At 33.8% G+C, this 16,101-nt stretch overlaps 3 protein-coding genes across 3 annotated transcripts; 2 read left to right on the top strand and 1 right to left on the bottom strand.

Annotated features, from left to right (window-relative positions):
- The first annotated feature begins 414 nt into the window (after positions 1 to 414).
- Positions 415 to 3,202, top strand: LOC107644715 (APO protein 1, chloroplastic). The gene is made up of 4 exons (XM_016348641.3): positions 415 to 690; positions 1,155 to 1,225; positions 1,820 to 2,187; positions 2,283 to 3,202. Exons 1-4 carry the CDS (start codon positions 642 to 644, stop codon positions 3,115 to 3,117), a joined length of 1,323 nt encoding a protein of 440 aa, XP_016204127.1. The 5' UTR covers positions 415 to 641; the 3' UTR covers positions 3,118 to 3,202.
- A 728-nt stretch (positions 3,203 to 3,930) lies between these two features.
- Positions 3,931 to 5,607, top strand: LOC107644714 (uncharacterized). Its single transcript, XM_016348640.3, has 2 exons — positions 3,931 to 4,239; positions 5,256 to 5,607. The coding sequence occupies exons 1-2, from the start codon at positions 4,043 to 4,045 to the stop codon at positions 5,461 to 5,463; spliced, it is 405 nt and encodes a 134-aa protein (XP_016204126.1). The 5' UTR covers positions 3,931 to 4,042; the 3' UTR covers positions 5,464 to 5,607.
- A 337-nt stretch (positions 5,608 to 5,944) lies between these two features.
- Positions 5,945 to 11,522, bottom strand: LOC107644713 (CLP protease regulatory subunit CLPX1, mitochondrial). The gene is made up of 15 exons (XM_088486430.1): positions 9,996 to 11,522; positions 9,634 to 9,695; positions 9,369 to 9,466; positions 9,153 to 9,232; positions 8,923 to 8,973; positions 8,475 to 8,549; positions 8,322 to 8,399; positions 8,125 to 8,181; positions 7,973 to 8,043; positions 7,754 to 7,853; positions 7,496 to 7,600; positions 7,113 to 7,175; positions 6,857 to 6,979; positions 6,595 to 6,747; positions 5,945 to 6,446 (listed from the first exon to the last, which is right to left on the bottom strand). Exons 1-15 carry the CDS (start codon positions 11,037 to 11,039, stop codon positions 6,372 to 6,374), a joined length of 2,235 nt encoding a protein of 744 aa, XP_088342556.1. The 5' UTR covers positions 11,040 to 11,522; the 3' UTR covers positions 5,945 to 6,371.
- Positions 11,523 to 16,101: the final 4,579 nt, after the last annotated feature.

Genomic DNA, 16,101 nt, shown 5'->3' with positions numbered 1-16,101 from the left:
CATATAGAATTTTATATTATTTTTAATTATTTCATCAATATAATTATACACGTGATAAAATTTTATTAATTTTTTATTAAGATAATATTATATTTTACTAATGAGCTATAATTCAAATGACATAATCTTTTTATTCTCATTTATAAATTTTGGAATCGAGTCTTTGAGGAAAAAAAAAGATGATGCTATATTTTTAAAATGATATTAATTCAATTTAATGTAAATTTCAAATATAGATAAACTCTCAAAATATTCTATTAAAAATGTTCTAATTTAATATTCACATTTTGTATGTGTAGTAATTTATTGATTAGCGGCCAACTCTAATTCACATCCAATTAGTTGAACATAGAAACCCAACAAAATTTTTTTGCTCATAAAAAATTGTTATAAAATCACTACTAACTACTAAGAACTTAAGAGCTGCCATGGAATCTCAACTTCCACAACAGAAACGGTTGTCATAAACCCAAGCTGAGGCCATAAAATATCTTGTCACCAATTGAATGCAACTCTACCAAGTATCATCAACCCCTGTAATGTAATGCTTTCTTTCTATCTCAATCCACTCTTCTCTATTCTGTTACCATTTTCATGCTCTGTGAGGTGGTGAGTTGCGGGTGCCTCCTATTTACATAAACATGGGGATTCCATTAGTTTCTTCTGCACTATGCCACTCCTCTTCTAACGGTGAGTTAATTTACCTTTTTAGTTTTCATTTTTCTTACTCAACTTCCTTGAATATCATCTATTTATCGAACCAATACAACGCCTACCCAAGAATAATTTCCATTTTTTCCCAATGTTTTTTCCTGTGAAAACCATTCTTTCCTATCCTCAGACTTTGAAGCAATTTCAGAAGTTTTGATTTTGGAAAATGGGTGGATTTTCTTTCCTCAATATGATGCAAATTTCTTGCTGCCCACCACGTGTTCGATAAAATGTGCACATGACCGAAAAAGTTACAATATTTTCCTATGCACTCCTGACTCCTCCTTAAAGTCAGAGATTAGTCAAATAATATGGAATTCTTAAACTCTAAGCTAACAATATTAAGCATAACCTCAGGATGCAGAGTCTTGCTGTGTTCATTACTTTCTAATCATATGGTCCATGCCCATGTTGCTTGTTCTGATGTGGTTTGTTACTTGCAGGTGTTTTCACTAGCATGGAGTTTATCAGGACTGAGCTATCAGCTTCAAATTCGTATTCTCTTGGTCTCAAGGTGTTATATGCTTATAGTTTTTAACTGAGATATTTATGACATCTAGATTTCATTGCACTGCCTGGTTTAATTGAAATTTGGTGTATGTGCTAAGGGAATGTAATGGCCAACAAAATTAAATTGCCATGTAAGGTTGTTGACCTATAGACAACTATAATAGTGGCTATCAATTTTGACATGACTTAATTTTCTGATATGTGTGACTGAGAGACGACCTCAAAGAAGTCTTTCGTAGTAGCCTCATCACAATATCATGATTGCATCTTCACTTTAGTTGCTTATACAGAGATAGCACCTAGTACATTTTTGGTGAATTAATTGGGGCCGTGACAGTGCCTTATAGTAGTATTAATTGTTCACTTATGAAACCTGGAAACAAGTCATGTTAAACACACTTAGAGAAAGATTGATGTATCTCAATTTTATGGTTTTGGTCCTGGAGAGAGTTTCCTGTGGCCGCTTGCCCACAAATTAACCACAGAAATTGCTGGAAGAATTTGTTAGGCTTTTCCCCTTAAATATGATATGTTCCTTTAGTTTATCTTCTGTAACAGCCTCGTTAGAACTTACACTTTAGCTTCTTCTTTATTGCAGTTTAAGTATCAACAATTTCACACGGGTGAATCAACAATGTGTAGGACACTATGTTGTGCCAGTAGAAAGCCCAGAGGCGAAGAACGTGTGTGGCGACGAAAAACAACACCCCAGAATGTGGATTTCCCACCAAGACTTCCTAAGAAAAAGAAAAAACCATTCCCTATTCCCTTTAAGGAGATCAGGCAGGCTGCTAAGGAGGACAAAAAACTTGCATTGATGGGAATTGAGAAGCCTCTTGAGCCTCCAAAGAATGGATTGCTTGTTCCAGATCTAGTTCCTGTTGCCTACGAAGTATTTGATGCTTGGAAGCTTTTGATCAAAGGCCTTGCACAGCTATTGCATGTCATTCCTGTACATGGCTGTAGGTAGATTATATTGTTCTCCTTGTTTTTTTTATGGAATGTCCTCATTGATTTCTTTTCGTTTTTGTTTGTTGTAATATGCTTTTCGATTCATGCAGCGAATGCTCAGAAGTTCATGTAGGTCAGACTGGTCACCTCATTCAGGATTGTCAAGGTCCTACGAGTTCAAAGCGGCGCGGCTCCCATGCTTGGGTCAAGGGATCTGTCAATGATATACTTGTCCCAATTGAGTCCTATCATCTATTCGACCCCTTTGGTAGGCGCATTAAGCATCACACACGGTTTGATTACGACCGGATCCCTGCTGTTGTTGAGTTATGCATTCAAGCTGGTGTTGATATCCCAGAGTATCCTTCACGGCGACGGACCAACCCTGTACGGATGTTAGGGAAGAAAATACTCGACAGAGGTGGATATTTAGAGGAACCTAGACCATGGAGCTCTGCAGAGTCCTCTTCTCTACTTGAATTCGATACTTACAGAGCTTCTGAGCGATTTCCATGCCCCCCGTTGTCAGACATACCTGAAATTGCACAAGAAACAATAGATGCATATCAAACAGTTAGAAAGGGTGTCAGGAAGTTGATGAGGAAATACACTGTGAAAGCGTGTGGTTATTGTTCAGAGGTTCATGTCGGACCGTGGGGTCACAATGCCAAGCTTTGTGGATCATTTAAGCACCAATGGAGGGATGGAAAACATGGTTGGCAGGATGCAACTGTGGATGAAGTCTTTCCTCCCAATTATGTGTGGCATGCCAGAGACCCTGGTGGACCTCCCATGAGGAATCAACTGAAGAGATTTTATGGCAAGGCTCCGGCCGTGGTCGAAGTTTGCATGCAAGCCGGAGCTCACTCCCCGGACGAGTACAAGCCCATGATGAGACTTGACATTGTAATCCCAGACAATGAGGAAGCAAACCTGATTGTATGATTAGATTTGAGTAAATGCAGGGCTCTTATACATGCATAATCATGATTCATCAGAAATCAGAAAATGCTTGATCCATTCAGTAGAAGCTAGCTGCTTCTGTGCATCCAATTTTAGTATGTATATATAATATATAATATATAAAGTAGGTTAAATAAGAATAAACTAAATTTTGGGGATTGGAGCTTTTGATTGTATTCTTTGTAGTAATCTATTTATTTCTAGAATCACAGTAGATATTCAAGTTTCATCCTTCAGAATCTATTTAAGGTACGATGTGAACAAACTACATTAAAAAAAAAAACTCATAATTATAATTAAATTATAGATTTTATATTTTTATTTACATTAAGATCAAGGGAATATATGTTTAAATCAAATTCATTAATTTAATATTCAAAAGAATAATTTCATTTCGTTTAGATAATGTGTGTTAAAAAAATGTATAACAAAAAACATGATTGTAGTTGTTTGGTTTTTGCGTATGAATTTGGATCAGTTGATCGGTTTTCATCAACCTGACCAATCCGATGGAGAATGACTTCACACTTTAATAATTATATTAATATTAAGAATTTAATTTTCATACAATAACGAGTTTTGTATAGTATAGTATTAATATGTTTAAATTTAAAATAAATTAAAGCAATTCTAAGTTCTACTTATAACCCTGGAATTTTGGTACATTTATGATGCTGTGGGTCCTTCTACTTATTTACAAATTCATAAAGTGCAATGATATACTTATTGACTACGTAAGATTCTTTGTCCTTTTTATCTAACCTCTGCAACAAATCAATTAATATAAAAAGAAAAATATTATTCCTCTCAAAATCCTCGCGTGGACGCATTCAATGTGTCTGTTTTAGACTTTTCGAAGAAACCCAGAAGCAGAACGAAAAAAAGACAGCAATTTAAGAATATAGCTATGACTACCTCAAAGGGAAGCTGGTCTTTAAAAGTTGTTGTTCCTTCAATTATTGTTCCTCTGCTTTTATCTCTCTTGTTTCTGAAGCTTATGCCAAAGGAAACTGCCATGAAATCCTATGAGATATTTGGGGTTAAGATCGAGAAGAATCCACCTCAGTCCAAACTCACTGAGCTTGGTGTCACAACTTGGAAGACGTAACTATCTTTCTACCCTCTCTTTACAAATTATGATCATCTTCTTGATTTGTTTTTCTTGCTTATAATGATCTGTGTAATGAAAAGTTTCAAGCTTTGTTATGTAACACATTTTGGGTCTTGATCATTTTTCTGTTTCACTCTACTGTTCTAAAAGTAGCTGCGGAGTAGTAATAACATAATTTTGCCTTATTTTTGCTTATGGTCATGTTTCTGCTGAAAAGTTTGAAGCTTTTTGTATTACAAATTTTGGGTCTTGATCAAATTTTGTGCTTCAGTATCCTGTTTCAGAAGTTGTTTTGAAGTGGTAGTAACATTTTCTGATTTTCAGCATGTGTTGAAAGCAATCATTGTGGTTTTCCTGTGTTTCTTAGGAACAGAAGAAACACCTTTATTGGGTGAATTGTTATGACTTCCTTTCTTGTTAGGTGATATTACACAGATTCTATAAAATAAGAGTATTGTGTGCATCTAAGTTAAATCTTAGGGGAGCTTACAGTATACTTTTACAAATGGATGAGTATCATATCATTTAATTTCAGAGGAAGTGTATGCATTTTACCCCCATTTTGTTTCGGCGAATGCTAATGCACTTCGGAGAAAGTACTCAAGGGAGCTCTCCCTGAAAATTAACTTGCTATTAAAGGTGTAAAACACCCTAAATCCTAAATCATAACTCATAAGCTTAAGCTAAATTCTAAATTATAAATTCTAATTCTAAACCGCTGATATAAAATATAATAAATGAAGAGTTGAGATTTGTTTAATTAACAATATGTATAGCACTCGTTACTAAGTAAGGAGTGTTTGAGGTTGAGCCTTTTATTTCATCAGTGGTATGATTGATACCATCAGCAGGCAGAAGTTGAGATTGAAGTTTAGGAATATGTCATTTAAAATTGCCTAATACTGCTAAAAATTTTGCAGAAATCCATGTCAAGATGAAACTTCCCTTGCTCTTGATTTATGATAAATATTTGTTCCATGTTGTTTTTTTCAATCCAAATATTCAACAGATGGGAAGGTGGTCCAATGAAAATTCCATGGTCATTTGAAACTGAAGAGACCATGTACCTGCTGAAGGGAAAAGTGAAGGTTATTATTGAAGGTTCTGGTGGTTCTTTTGAAATTGGAGGTGGTGATTTAGTTGTCTTCCCAAAAGGAATGAACATTACTTGGGAAGTGATTGAAGCTGTTAAGAAGCACTACAGCTTGAAAAAATAATGCTCTTAACTTCATGTAATCCTGCTTCAGTTTTATGACCTAATTAGTAATTAGTATGAACTTTGATGCAGTAATAATGTTCACCTGAGACTGCAGTTCTGTTAGATTTTACCTTTTGACAAGGAACTTATTACTAATCTCTAATTTTTATGTTAGATTTTACATATTCTTAGTTGGTTTCTTGGAATTAGAGGTAAATCACATCTTCTATAAAAAGTACTTAATATCATGCCTTCAAGGGTGTTTATATCAAATTACATCAAAATGAAAAATATAAGAATATGTAAAGTAGAGACCATGCTTGTTTGATGCAATAAATGATGTCAATTGGATAAGATGAGTATCATGTAAAAGTTAACAGATTGTATTTTGGTACAATTTATAGTACAATTGGATAACTCCTGGACTATACAAACATCTTGCATCCCATTTTTGGTTATCATCAAAATCCATTCAAATAGACTTGTCACAAGACATCAAGTTTGCATGAGAATAAAACATTAGCTGAATTATTTTTGAAACTTGTTCCCATATACATAAAAAAAGAAGGGAATGGCTTCAATAACAAAAGGGAAAAAAGGAAAATGATATGACATAAAGAACCAGAATCAATAGAGCCTTTCAGTCATCCTTTGATCTCTGTTGACACCAGCAAGAGAGAAAATGTCTTCAATCACAACATTCACACTCCCTCATAAACCAATTGAGACTTTGTATAATGTGCTGCCTAAATTAGCAATGCTACACTACACCTTTCTTTTCCCTTTTTTTTTTCCTTCCTATCAAGTGAACTTAAATCAGTAGCTATGCTGTTATACAAGGGGATAATTACAGCAAATTTTCAAATGTGATCTTTACAAAATAACAATGGTAAATTATACACTATATATTTATGGTTAACTATAATATTACAAGCTCATGGCCCTTGATGAAAGCTCTGAATCTCCATCTTGTGAGTCTGATTCAGCTAAGTTAACATTTTCCTGAAAAATATCAGACAAATTGGATTAAAGCTTCCTACTATAATATAATTGTGTCCGAAAATAACTGTAGAATATTCAACATTATATGCATCTGAGAAAATAGAATGGTGATTTTGAAGTATCTTTGCTTCTTAAGATAAGTTCATACCTGTGAATCCTTCGTCTTAGCGAGGTATTTCTCCAAAGCATTGTCTCCACGAAGAATTTTTCCTCCACATCCAGGGGTGTTTATTGATCCTACTGACTCTTCATCAACAACTACTGCATCGATTCGATCATCTCCGGTCTTAAGCTCTGGAACCTGTTCCATGTAAGCATTGAATGAATTAGTTCAAAAACCATAGAGGTGGTGATAGGTTTATGTACTTGAAGATACTTAGATATCCAAACACAAACAGACCGATTCGTACCTCAAACATTGTGTCGGTTAAAATACTTTCGAGTAGGGCTCTTAAACCTCTGGCACCGGTATTTTTGGCCATTGCTTTCTGTGCAATCAGTCTGAGAGCTTTATCTGTGAAATGTAGCTTTACCTGAGGTGTAGGAGTGAAGTTAGAAACAAACCGACCTCTCTTAGTGCGCATATCTTAACTACTCACTTCTATTCATATTGAATGCATGAATAAACACAGACAAAACAGGTCCATTTGTTAGAGAGATGCTTACGTCATTCATGCTGAATAATTTCTTGTACTGCTTTCCAAGAGCATTCTTTGGTTCTGATAGGACCTGTAAATGCAAAAATACTTTTATATATACGTAAAGGTATAATTCTTTCCTCAAGTAGGCTTGCGAATTTTCAGTTACAATTAAGCATTACACATGACAGAAAGTCTAAACTCAACTAATTAAGCTTATGCATCATGCTTTAAACAGCATATAGAGAATTTTGTTATAAAGAATAAATTTCATGATAGTACTCTCGAAATGAAGGCTTATTATTGGCTTCAGGAGGCTAAAAATGCCAAAAGGGTTCTAACTTGGAGCACTAAAGTGAGTGAAATCAGAAAAGACTATGATCAAAGACAACATAAACAATGAATGAATACCATCATAAGTTGCTCTTCAGTTAAAGCTGTCAAGCTCACTAAGATGGGAAATCGTCCAATAAACTCTGGTATGAGACCATATGCAATAAGATCGGAACTCTCCACCTGAAAATTATTAAAATCAACTTATAGAATAATTTTGAAAGTTGTTGGGTATGAAAATTTCATTATTGATTGCTCAAGTGTCTTATCTATTGATATGCTCTTCTGGAAAATAGTGAGTGTAGTTTACATTCAGTAGTAAGACTCGATTCTCACCGACTCAAGTAAAGATGATGTTAGCACAGCATCAATTATTCCACCAGCTCTCATGTTAGCACGAACTGGGGCTCCGAAACCAATAGAAGAATCTTGACGTCTGGTTTATTCGTTAAATAATGAAGTTAATTAATAATCTGGAAGAAATCAATATGTATGCAAAGCGTCTCCGATCTGTGAGCAAATATTTTTGTAATACAATGGCACAAAGGATTTTACCTCTCTGAAATGGTCTTTTCAAGATCAATAAATGCTCCGCCACAAATGAAAAGAATATTCTTTGTGTCCATCTGCATATCACCAAAGAATGAATGAAAGTTAATTTAAATGGGAAGGAATGATAAGGTGTTTTTCTTTCCAAAACAACATACCTGTATGTTATCACCCCGCGGATGCTTCCTAGCCCCTTTCTCAGGAACATTTACTATCTAGACAATAAGAAATCATTCCAAGTTTAGGATTAAGGTCAAGATATAAGGCTTCCTAATAACAGCAGGACCGTGCATAATGAACAATGAGTACATTTAGCAAAACTCAGTAGAAAGCCGAAAAAAACTCATTTACTTACAGTTCCTTCAAGCATTTTTAATAATGCCTGCTGAACACCCTCACCAGAAACATCCCGGCTGATATTTAAGCTCTCAGCCTGTAACATATATCAGAACGTTTAATATCTATAGGATCAGAAATAACAAACACGGGAAACTAATTTGCTAACAACCTTCTTAGTTATCTTGTCAACTTCATCAATGTAAATTATCCCTTGTTGAGCTGCTGCAACATTGAAATCTGCTGCCTACATTGCAAATGTAACCACTTCAATGATGAGGAGACGTGTACGACTAGAAACAATGAAACATTATGCCTGAAATATCTAAAACAAAGAAAGAAGATGGCACAATGCAACGAGCTTCCACTATTGTAGGGGTGTGAAATGTATGAAAAAATTACTATATGTCATATGATTGGAACCCCAAATACTATATGTCAAGGAAAATTAAAATCTCTTTAGTGATACTTCCAGAAAGAATGCAAACCCCTAAGAGGATCGATATGTATGATCCAGAGTAGAGATTCCATATATACACATTGAATCCTCATTTCAAACTTCAAATCAATGAACATCTTTTATGTGGACAAGAAACTTTTCTGCAGAACAATGCACATACCGCAAGTAGTTTGTACAGTATTGATTCAACATCTTCTCCAACATAACCAGCCTGCAATTAGAATTTTTCCTATTGTTAGGTCAAAAACAATGAGGTTCTGTCTTAGTGAAAATTGATTGCATCAAGCCAGCATACCAAATACGTCTATATCATTCACACAAGTGAAAGGCACATTTGAATGCTTAGTTTGCCAAATTCTAACATGACCGAATCAATGAGTGCATACTTGCCTGTGTTAAGGTTGTTGCATCAGCAATGACAAACGGAACATTCACAAATCTAGCTAGTGTTTTCGCGAGTAGCGTCTTCCCTAATTGATGAAAGTTCGTTAGCATATCATAGTAGATATGTTCTAATTTCATATATCAAAATGAAAAAAAGGCAGCAATGTAGATGACAATAATTATCAATTTACAATTAAATGGGGGAAGGAGGAAGTGGTTTACCTGATCCTGTTGGACCCATGAGAAGAACATTACTTTTTTCTAGCTCAACATTATCGTCATCATCTAACCCCTCTGAAACTCCAGGATCTGCCCCTGACCTAGTGTTGAAATTCACCAATTCATTCAACCATGGCAAATAGATAACAAAAAAGACTAAACTATGAGATTTTTGGTTTGGAAATTCCAAATATGTTTATGATTCTTTCCTTTCCAAATTCAAAATATGAAAATGAAAAAGGACATTGCAAGAACTAAGTCAACTAACCCTTTCTGCAAAGTGGAATGGTATATTCTTTTATAGTGGTTATAAACAGCTACAGAAAGCACCTTCATCAGAAACATAAACCATTAATGAGACCACAGTCAAAAGCCAAAAGTTAGAATAGTACATTTACATCAACTAACACACTAGGCCCTTCTTTTCATGGGATCAAAACTAAGAAAATGATGAAGACATCACTGACATATTTATATGCAAAAAAGTTTTCTTTCAATTCATTCTGCTTAGCCAATGATTCAAAAAGGGAGCAAATACACACCATTGCTAATTACTACTATGCCAAAATCAAATATATCTCTAAAAACAAAACTGGATTAAAATCAGAAACTAATGTTAATTGAGGATACCTTCTTAGCTCTCTCTTGTCCAATTACAAACTTGTCAAGTCCCTTACAAATCTCCTTTGGGGATGGCAAATCCTTACCCAAATTAGACCCTCCCCAAGAAGTCTTCTCTTCATTTCCGCCACCTCCACCTCTACCGCCAGAGCCACCTTCCCGGGACCCCGGAGCACGCATATTCATCCCATGCACGAAAGGCGGCCCTGGAGGATTATGAACAGCCAAACCATTCACATTGTTACCACCTGGTGGTGGAGGCCATACCTCAGGTGGCTCCCCGCTATTACCGCCACCATTGTAGGACCTTAAAGTGTCCCACAATGAAGCCTCAAGCCAGCTACCACCACCACCATTCTTAGAACCATAATCTTCACCATCACCACCACCATGACCACTACTATTTCCACCACCCTCTTTACCACCACCACCATTCTTCCCATGTGTGATCCTCCTAGAAGATTGAGATTTGCCACTGCCATTGCCATTGCCATTGCTGCCACTATTAGTTACCCTCCCAATCTCCACAAAGGTACCTTGCAATGGTGAAGTGCTGAAAGGTTTAAAGTAATAAGCGGTTTTGCAAGTTGGACACAGATTCACCGCTTGGTAACCAGCACTACCAGCTTCTCCACCACCATTCACAGGAACATGTAGCGCCAAACTCGAACCAGAACCTGAATCAGAATCAGAAGCTGATGTGGTCGGAAAATGGCGATTGGAGAATACGAGGTTCATGTCCTTGCTGCAACGCGGGCAGTTTGCCTCTGCCCGAATCTTCCGGATCGGGTTGTCATCGGATCCACCCCGGTCCCATTTGTACCGCTCCTGAACTCCGACGAGTGCCTCCCGCCGGCGATGATGTCCGACCCCGCCAGTGATGTGGATATGGTGATTCAGATGGGTCGAGATTGGGCGCACACGGTTGAACCGGTAATTCAAACCGGTTCGGTTCCGAATTCGGGTCATGTTAACCGGAGAATCGACCAAATGGGTGTCGGAGAGTGACGCCACTTCCTTCACCTTCTTCCATCTCGAGAAGATTCGTGACATGGATGTTGAATTTTGATTGATTGAAACACCAAAAAAATTAAAAAAATAAAATAAAAATAGTAACTCTGGGATTATACTAACAAAACAATCACAGAATTGAAGTTCGTAGAGTAATGTTTTCGACGGAATTGCATTTGTTTCAAGGACCCAATTGAGAAAAGATTGCAGCTTTGGATCTATGCATCTGAATTATATAGTGGGTATAAATTTGAGTTGTTGAAGAGAGAGAGAGAGAATGAAGGGAGAGGATTGAGCAATAAGATAGAGTTGAGGAGTGTTTCTCGGTGAAGCGAAAGAAATGGTGTGTGAAAAATGAAAGAGAGAGAAAGAGATAGATACAACGATAGATATAACGCACACACACATAACATACACTCGTCTTTTTCTAAGTTGTTGAGGGTAAGTGGGTGATGCTTATTTTTTATGTGATCTGAATTCTGAAGCAGTTAAAAAGAAAAAAGAAAAAACTGAAACCGGTTACTTGCTTCTCATCTGTGAATCTGTGTGTGGTATGTTACTTTTTATTTTTTTTTGGCTAATTTTTGACAACTTTGACCATATCCTATTTTTGTTCCTTGTAAGTCACACATTGCTTCCTTTTCTGTGCTTCTTTCTTTTACTATCATAGATAGATTAGAGGAACTTGCCATTTTGCAGCCATAACCGCTTTCTTTTTTCTGTTTTGGATCCCGCTAGGGAGATAATGGACTATTTGTACGATGTGTACAATGGGCTATTGAGTTATAAAATGAACATCTCCCATACTATCTAAAATAACCATCTAAGTACTAGCGATAATAAACATCTTCCCAAAAGCTTAAATTGATTTTGGAGTTCACCAAGATTTGAACTCTTGATCTTTTGGATCTAGCGCTTTAATACCATGCATGATACCATTCATCCCAAAAGTTTCAGCTAATAGAAAAATGTAACATTAATAATTATATCTTTAATATTCTCTAAACTTCCATTGTACACATTGTATAAATATTCTATTGATTCCTCATACTTTTCCTTTTGCTTTTTATGGTGGTCATACCATAATCCAATACACAATCAGATTTAAAGTGATGTCATCTAGACCAACACGTCCAATTTTAATAGAGGTTGAACACAATGACAAAAATTATTTTTAATATGAAAATAGAGATAGTATTTTGGTTGAATATTGATATTTGAAGTATATTACAGTATTGTAGAACTCATTCAACACGCTCTCCACGTATTTCAATACGCCCTCGCCCTCCACCTGTTGGCCAGGATGTTGCCACGTGTCCAGCACGCCTCCACGTATTGCAACACGCCCTTCACGTGTTGACTTTTCACCTACAAAATCCATACATATGTAATTATACCAAATAATTCCATTTCCAAAAAAAATACCAACTTTTTTTTCATATAACAAAAAATCAGCCACACAATGATGTGGATTTAATTTTATTTATTTAAATAAATAATTAATTCTCTCAATATTTTTTATTAATTTAAAAAAAAGATTTTAACAATTTTTTAATTAAAAAAAACACTGTTTATTATCAAAAGTAGAACAAATCCTAAAAATATAATTATTCATTTTACATCTACCCTTATAAATACTTGATATTCTCAAGTATTTTTTAAATTTAATTCACAAAAAAATCTGTTTAAAATTTATGCTAACTTAAATATTAAAATTTTTTGAAGATATTCCCACAAAATATATAGTATTAGTGTATTAATAAGAATTAATATGAATATTAATTTATTTTTTATTTATTAAATATAATAAAATATTATGAATTTATATAACAAAAAAAATATTTTAAAACATAAAATTGTATATCAATTTTTTTACTTTCCCATTTTCATATGACATATGTCATTCAATTATATATAGTTTTGTAATTAATAAAATATATATTTATTATTTGTGAATTTTTTTTGAATTAAAATATACAAATATCAAAATAATTTACACGCAATATTAACTCATTTAAGAAAATTTTGGATACCAACTCATAAGGTAGTTTGGCCAATAGCATTTATTTATCATCGTATAAGATTGCGTGTCAATTTTCTCATGTACGTTCGTATTCAATGACCTTTTATAGTTGTGATTTTGCGTAGGATTACAATCAATCATGGATACTATTGTAAAATGATTTAATTGGCAGCCTGATTTTGAGATATCACTTCTAGTTCTGTCACGAATAATTGTCTGCTTGATCCAAGAAAAACAAAATGTCCCGGAAAAAAAAAAAAGTCATATTTAAAAAAAAAACAAAAAGAAACAAAAAAAGATTTTTGGATTGGGTAAATGCGTTTTTATTGAGAAAGAAGGCTTGCAAATGATGTTTCATCATCTGTTTAAGAATAGTTAATTTTATCTTGCAGTTTTATAGAAGGTAAAAATTTATATGCAGTTAATTGACAGTTAAAATTAATAAAATAATTTAATTGATTTGACAAAAATTTTATTTAATGACTCTTATCAATTTTATATGTAATTGATTGTACATAAATTTTTATTTTTTGATAGAAAATGTCATTAATGTACTTCCTTGGTCAATAGTCATGACACAACTTCAGTACTTTTATTTACTATTTGTTCTTCACCATATTTAAAACAGATAAGTTAAAAAAAGTTAATAGTGAGATTAGTTCTTACTTCTTAAAAGATAAGATATTTTATAAATTCATTTTTAAAATATTTTTTTAATTAAATTGGTCCTTTAAAAATTATAAATTAATCATATCTGTGTTTCAATTACTTTACTCATAATTTTCGTCAATAATTAACGACGTAAAATATTAACTGATAGCATACATGACACATAACATGTTCAATTAGACGTTGACTAAATATATTTACGAACCAACTTGGGTTGGTCGAGTGGTCTGCTCACTCGTCCGCTTAAACAAGTGTCGGGGGTTCGAATCCCGCCTTGTGCATGCAGCAACCCATTGGCCAGCGGCACACCCTTAAATGGAGCTCAGATCTGCGACAGATTAGGAATAGAATTTTTGTAATTGGAAAAATGACTAAATTAATAAATTTTCATAAAAATATTTAATCAATATCCAATTAGAAATATCAGGTATTATATATGTTATCAATTAACGTTTTATAACATCAATCTTTAAAAAAAAAATTTGTTAATGAAATTATTGAAAGACAAATATTATTAATTCACAATTTTTAAATGACTAATTTAATTAAAAAAATCTTTCAAAAAACAAATTTAAAAAATATATTATCTTTCCAAAACTAATTTAATTATTAACTCGTTAAAAAACACCATGATTTATCACTTTTACACTTCTAATATTGTTCAAAATATCAAATTAGGAATATAAGCATGTATCCAATAGAAACATATACAAACTTATAAACAAATTAAAAATATAACACTCAAAATCACAAAAAATGATACAACAACTTTGGTTTACCGGGTCAAATTGTCCTATCCTAACAGAACTCACCAAATGTCCAAATAAACTATATAGATTTAATAGACTATATTTTTGGTTTTTTTTTTCTTTAACTTAATAAGTTAAAAATTAATTCATCGTAAATTTGAGTTTTATTTAAAAATTTATTATTGATCATTGACCAAAAAATTACTACATGCACAAAACAAAATTTAAACTTTCGATTTAAATAAACTAACGAACTAACCACACTAAATTAATTTAAATTAATTTTTTTGTTATGAATTTATTCTGCTGATGTTTTTTTGTGACAGATTAAGTGAATTGATCCAACAAAACTAGTCTTTTTTTGCTACTTTTAACTTATGGTCTACGCCAACGAGTTATAATTCAAATGATATAATCTTTCTATATTCACCTAGAAGTCGTAGATTCGAATTTCATTTCTAACTTTGATTAAAAAAAAAACACTCAGGGTGGTCCACCGGAAAATATTAATTAATATCTAGATTTATAATGTAACATGTAATATGTAATAAACTAATAATTGATAGAACGGAAATGTTGTGCATCCATGTATTTTTTACATGGTTGTTAACTAGGTAATTTCTTCCACACGCGCGTCCGCACTCCTTATTTATTTGTCATACACGCGCTACATATAACGTGCTGCAACCGAAAGTCTGCTCGCGTTCTTCCTTATTGATATGCATTGCCTTCGTCGTTCTCCTCTGGTCGCGTTCATCTCCTCGTTTTCTTATTTAGATCTGGTTGCATTTATCTTCTTCCTATTCTTCTACGTTTTCTTCTTTGATCTGCACTTTTGAATTGAAACAATAAATAACTCAACTTCAAATCAATAGAGCGATTTGGATTACTCTTCTGAAACGAATCAAACTGACAAAGTTTGGATTATTCAATTTTGAATCGAATTGAATGGAATGCAATTGCTAATTTGAATTGAATTAAATGGACGGAGGTGTACTGAATTGAATTGAATTGATAATATGTAAATTGTAGGCAGAGTTATTTGAATTTGATTTTATATAATGGATTATGTTTCGTTCACTCAATACTATACAATTGTTTCACCACTGAGTACTGTGTTCGGTTCACCATGAGTACTGTGTTCGATTCATTCTGCAGAAAGTTGTTTGAATTTGATTTTATATAATGGATTATGTTTCGTTCACTCAATAATATACAATTATATTGTGTTCGGTTCACCATGAGTACTATGTTCGGTTCATTATGAGTATTGTGTTCGGTTCATTCTGTACTATTCAAAACTCTTCTTCCTCACCTTCTACTGCTTTTTCACCAGAGAGAGAAGGAGGAAAAGACAAAAAAATACAACAGCAACAACAACAAAAGAATGACGATAAGGAGAAAACACGTGAAGAAGAAGGAACGCGAAAAAGGAGGAAAAAGAGAAACGTGAAGAAGAAGGCGAAGAAGAAGAAGACGCTCCATGCGTAAACGAACGTGAAAAGAAGAAGAAGAAGAAGTGCGGGAGAAGAAGAAGAAGCGTGAAGGAGAATAAACTTTGAGTAAGAGCGATTTCGTGTGTATTAGACACGTGTATTTCACATTTTATTTAATAATATTAAATTTTTTTAGTGTTGGACCAATTAGTTATATGATTACATGG

The sequence above is a fragment of the Arachis ipaensis genome, chromosome B5 (genome assembly GCF_059453495.1).
Source record: "Arachis ipaensis isolate K30076 ecotype BB chromosome B5, ASM5945349v1, whole genome shotgun sequence".
NCBI classification, from domain to species: Eukaryota; Viridiplantae; Streptophyta; class Magnoliopsida; order Fabales; family Fabaceae; genus Arachis; species Arachis ipaensis.
This window is presented reverse-complemented; position numbering and strand designations above follow the sequence as displayed.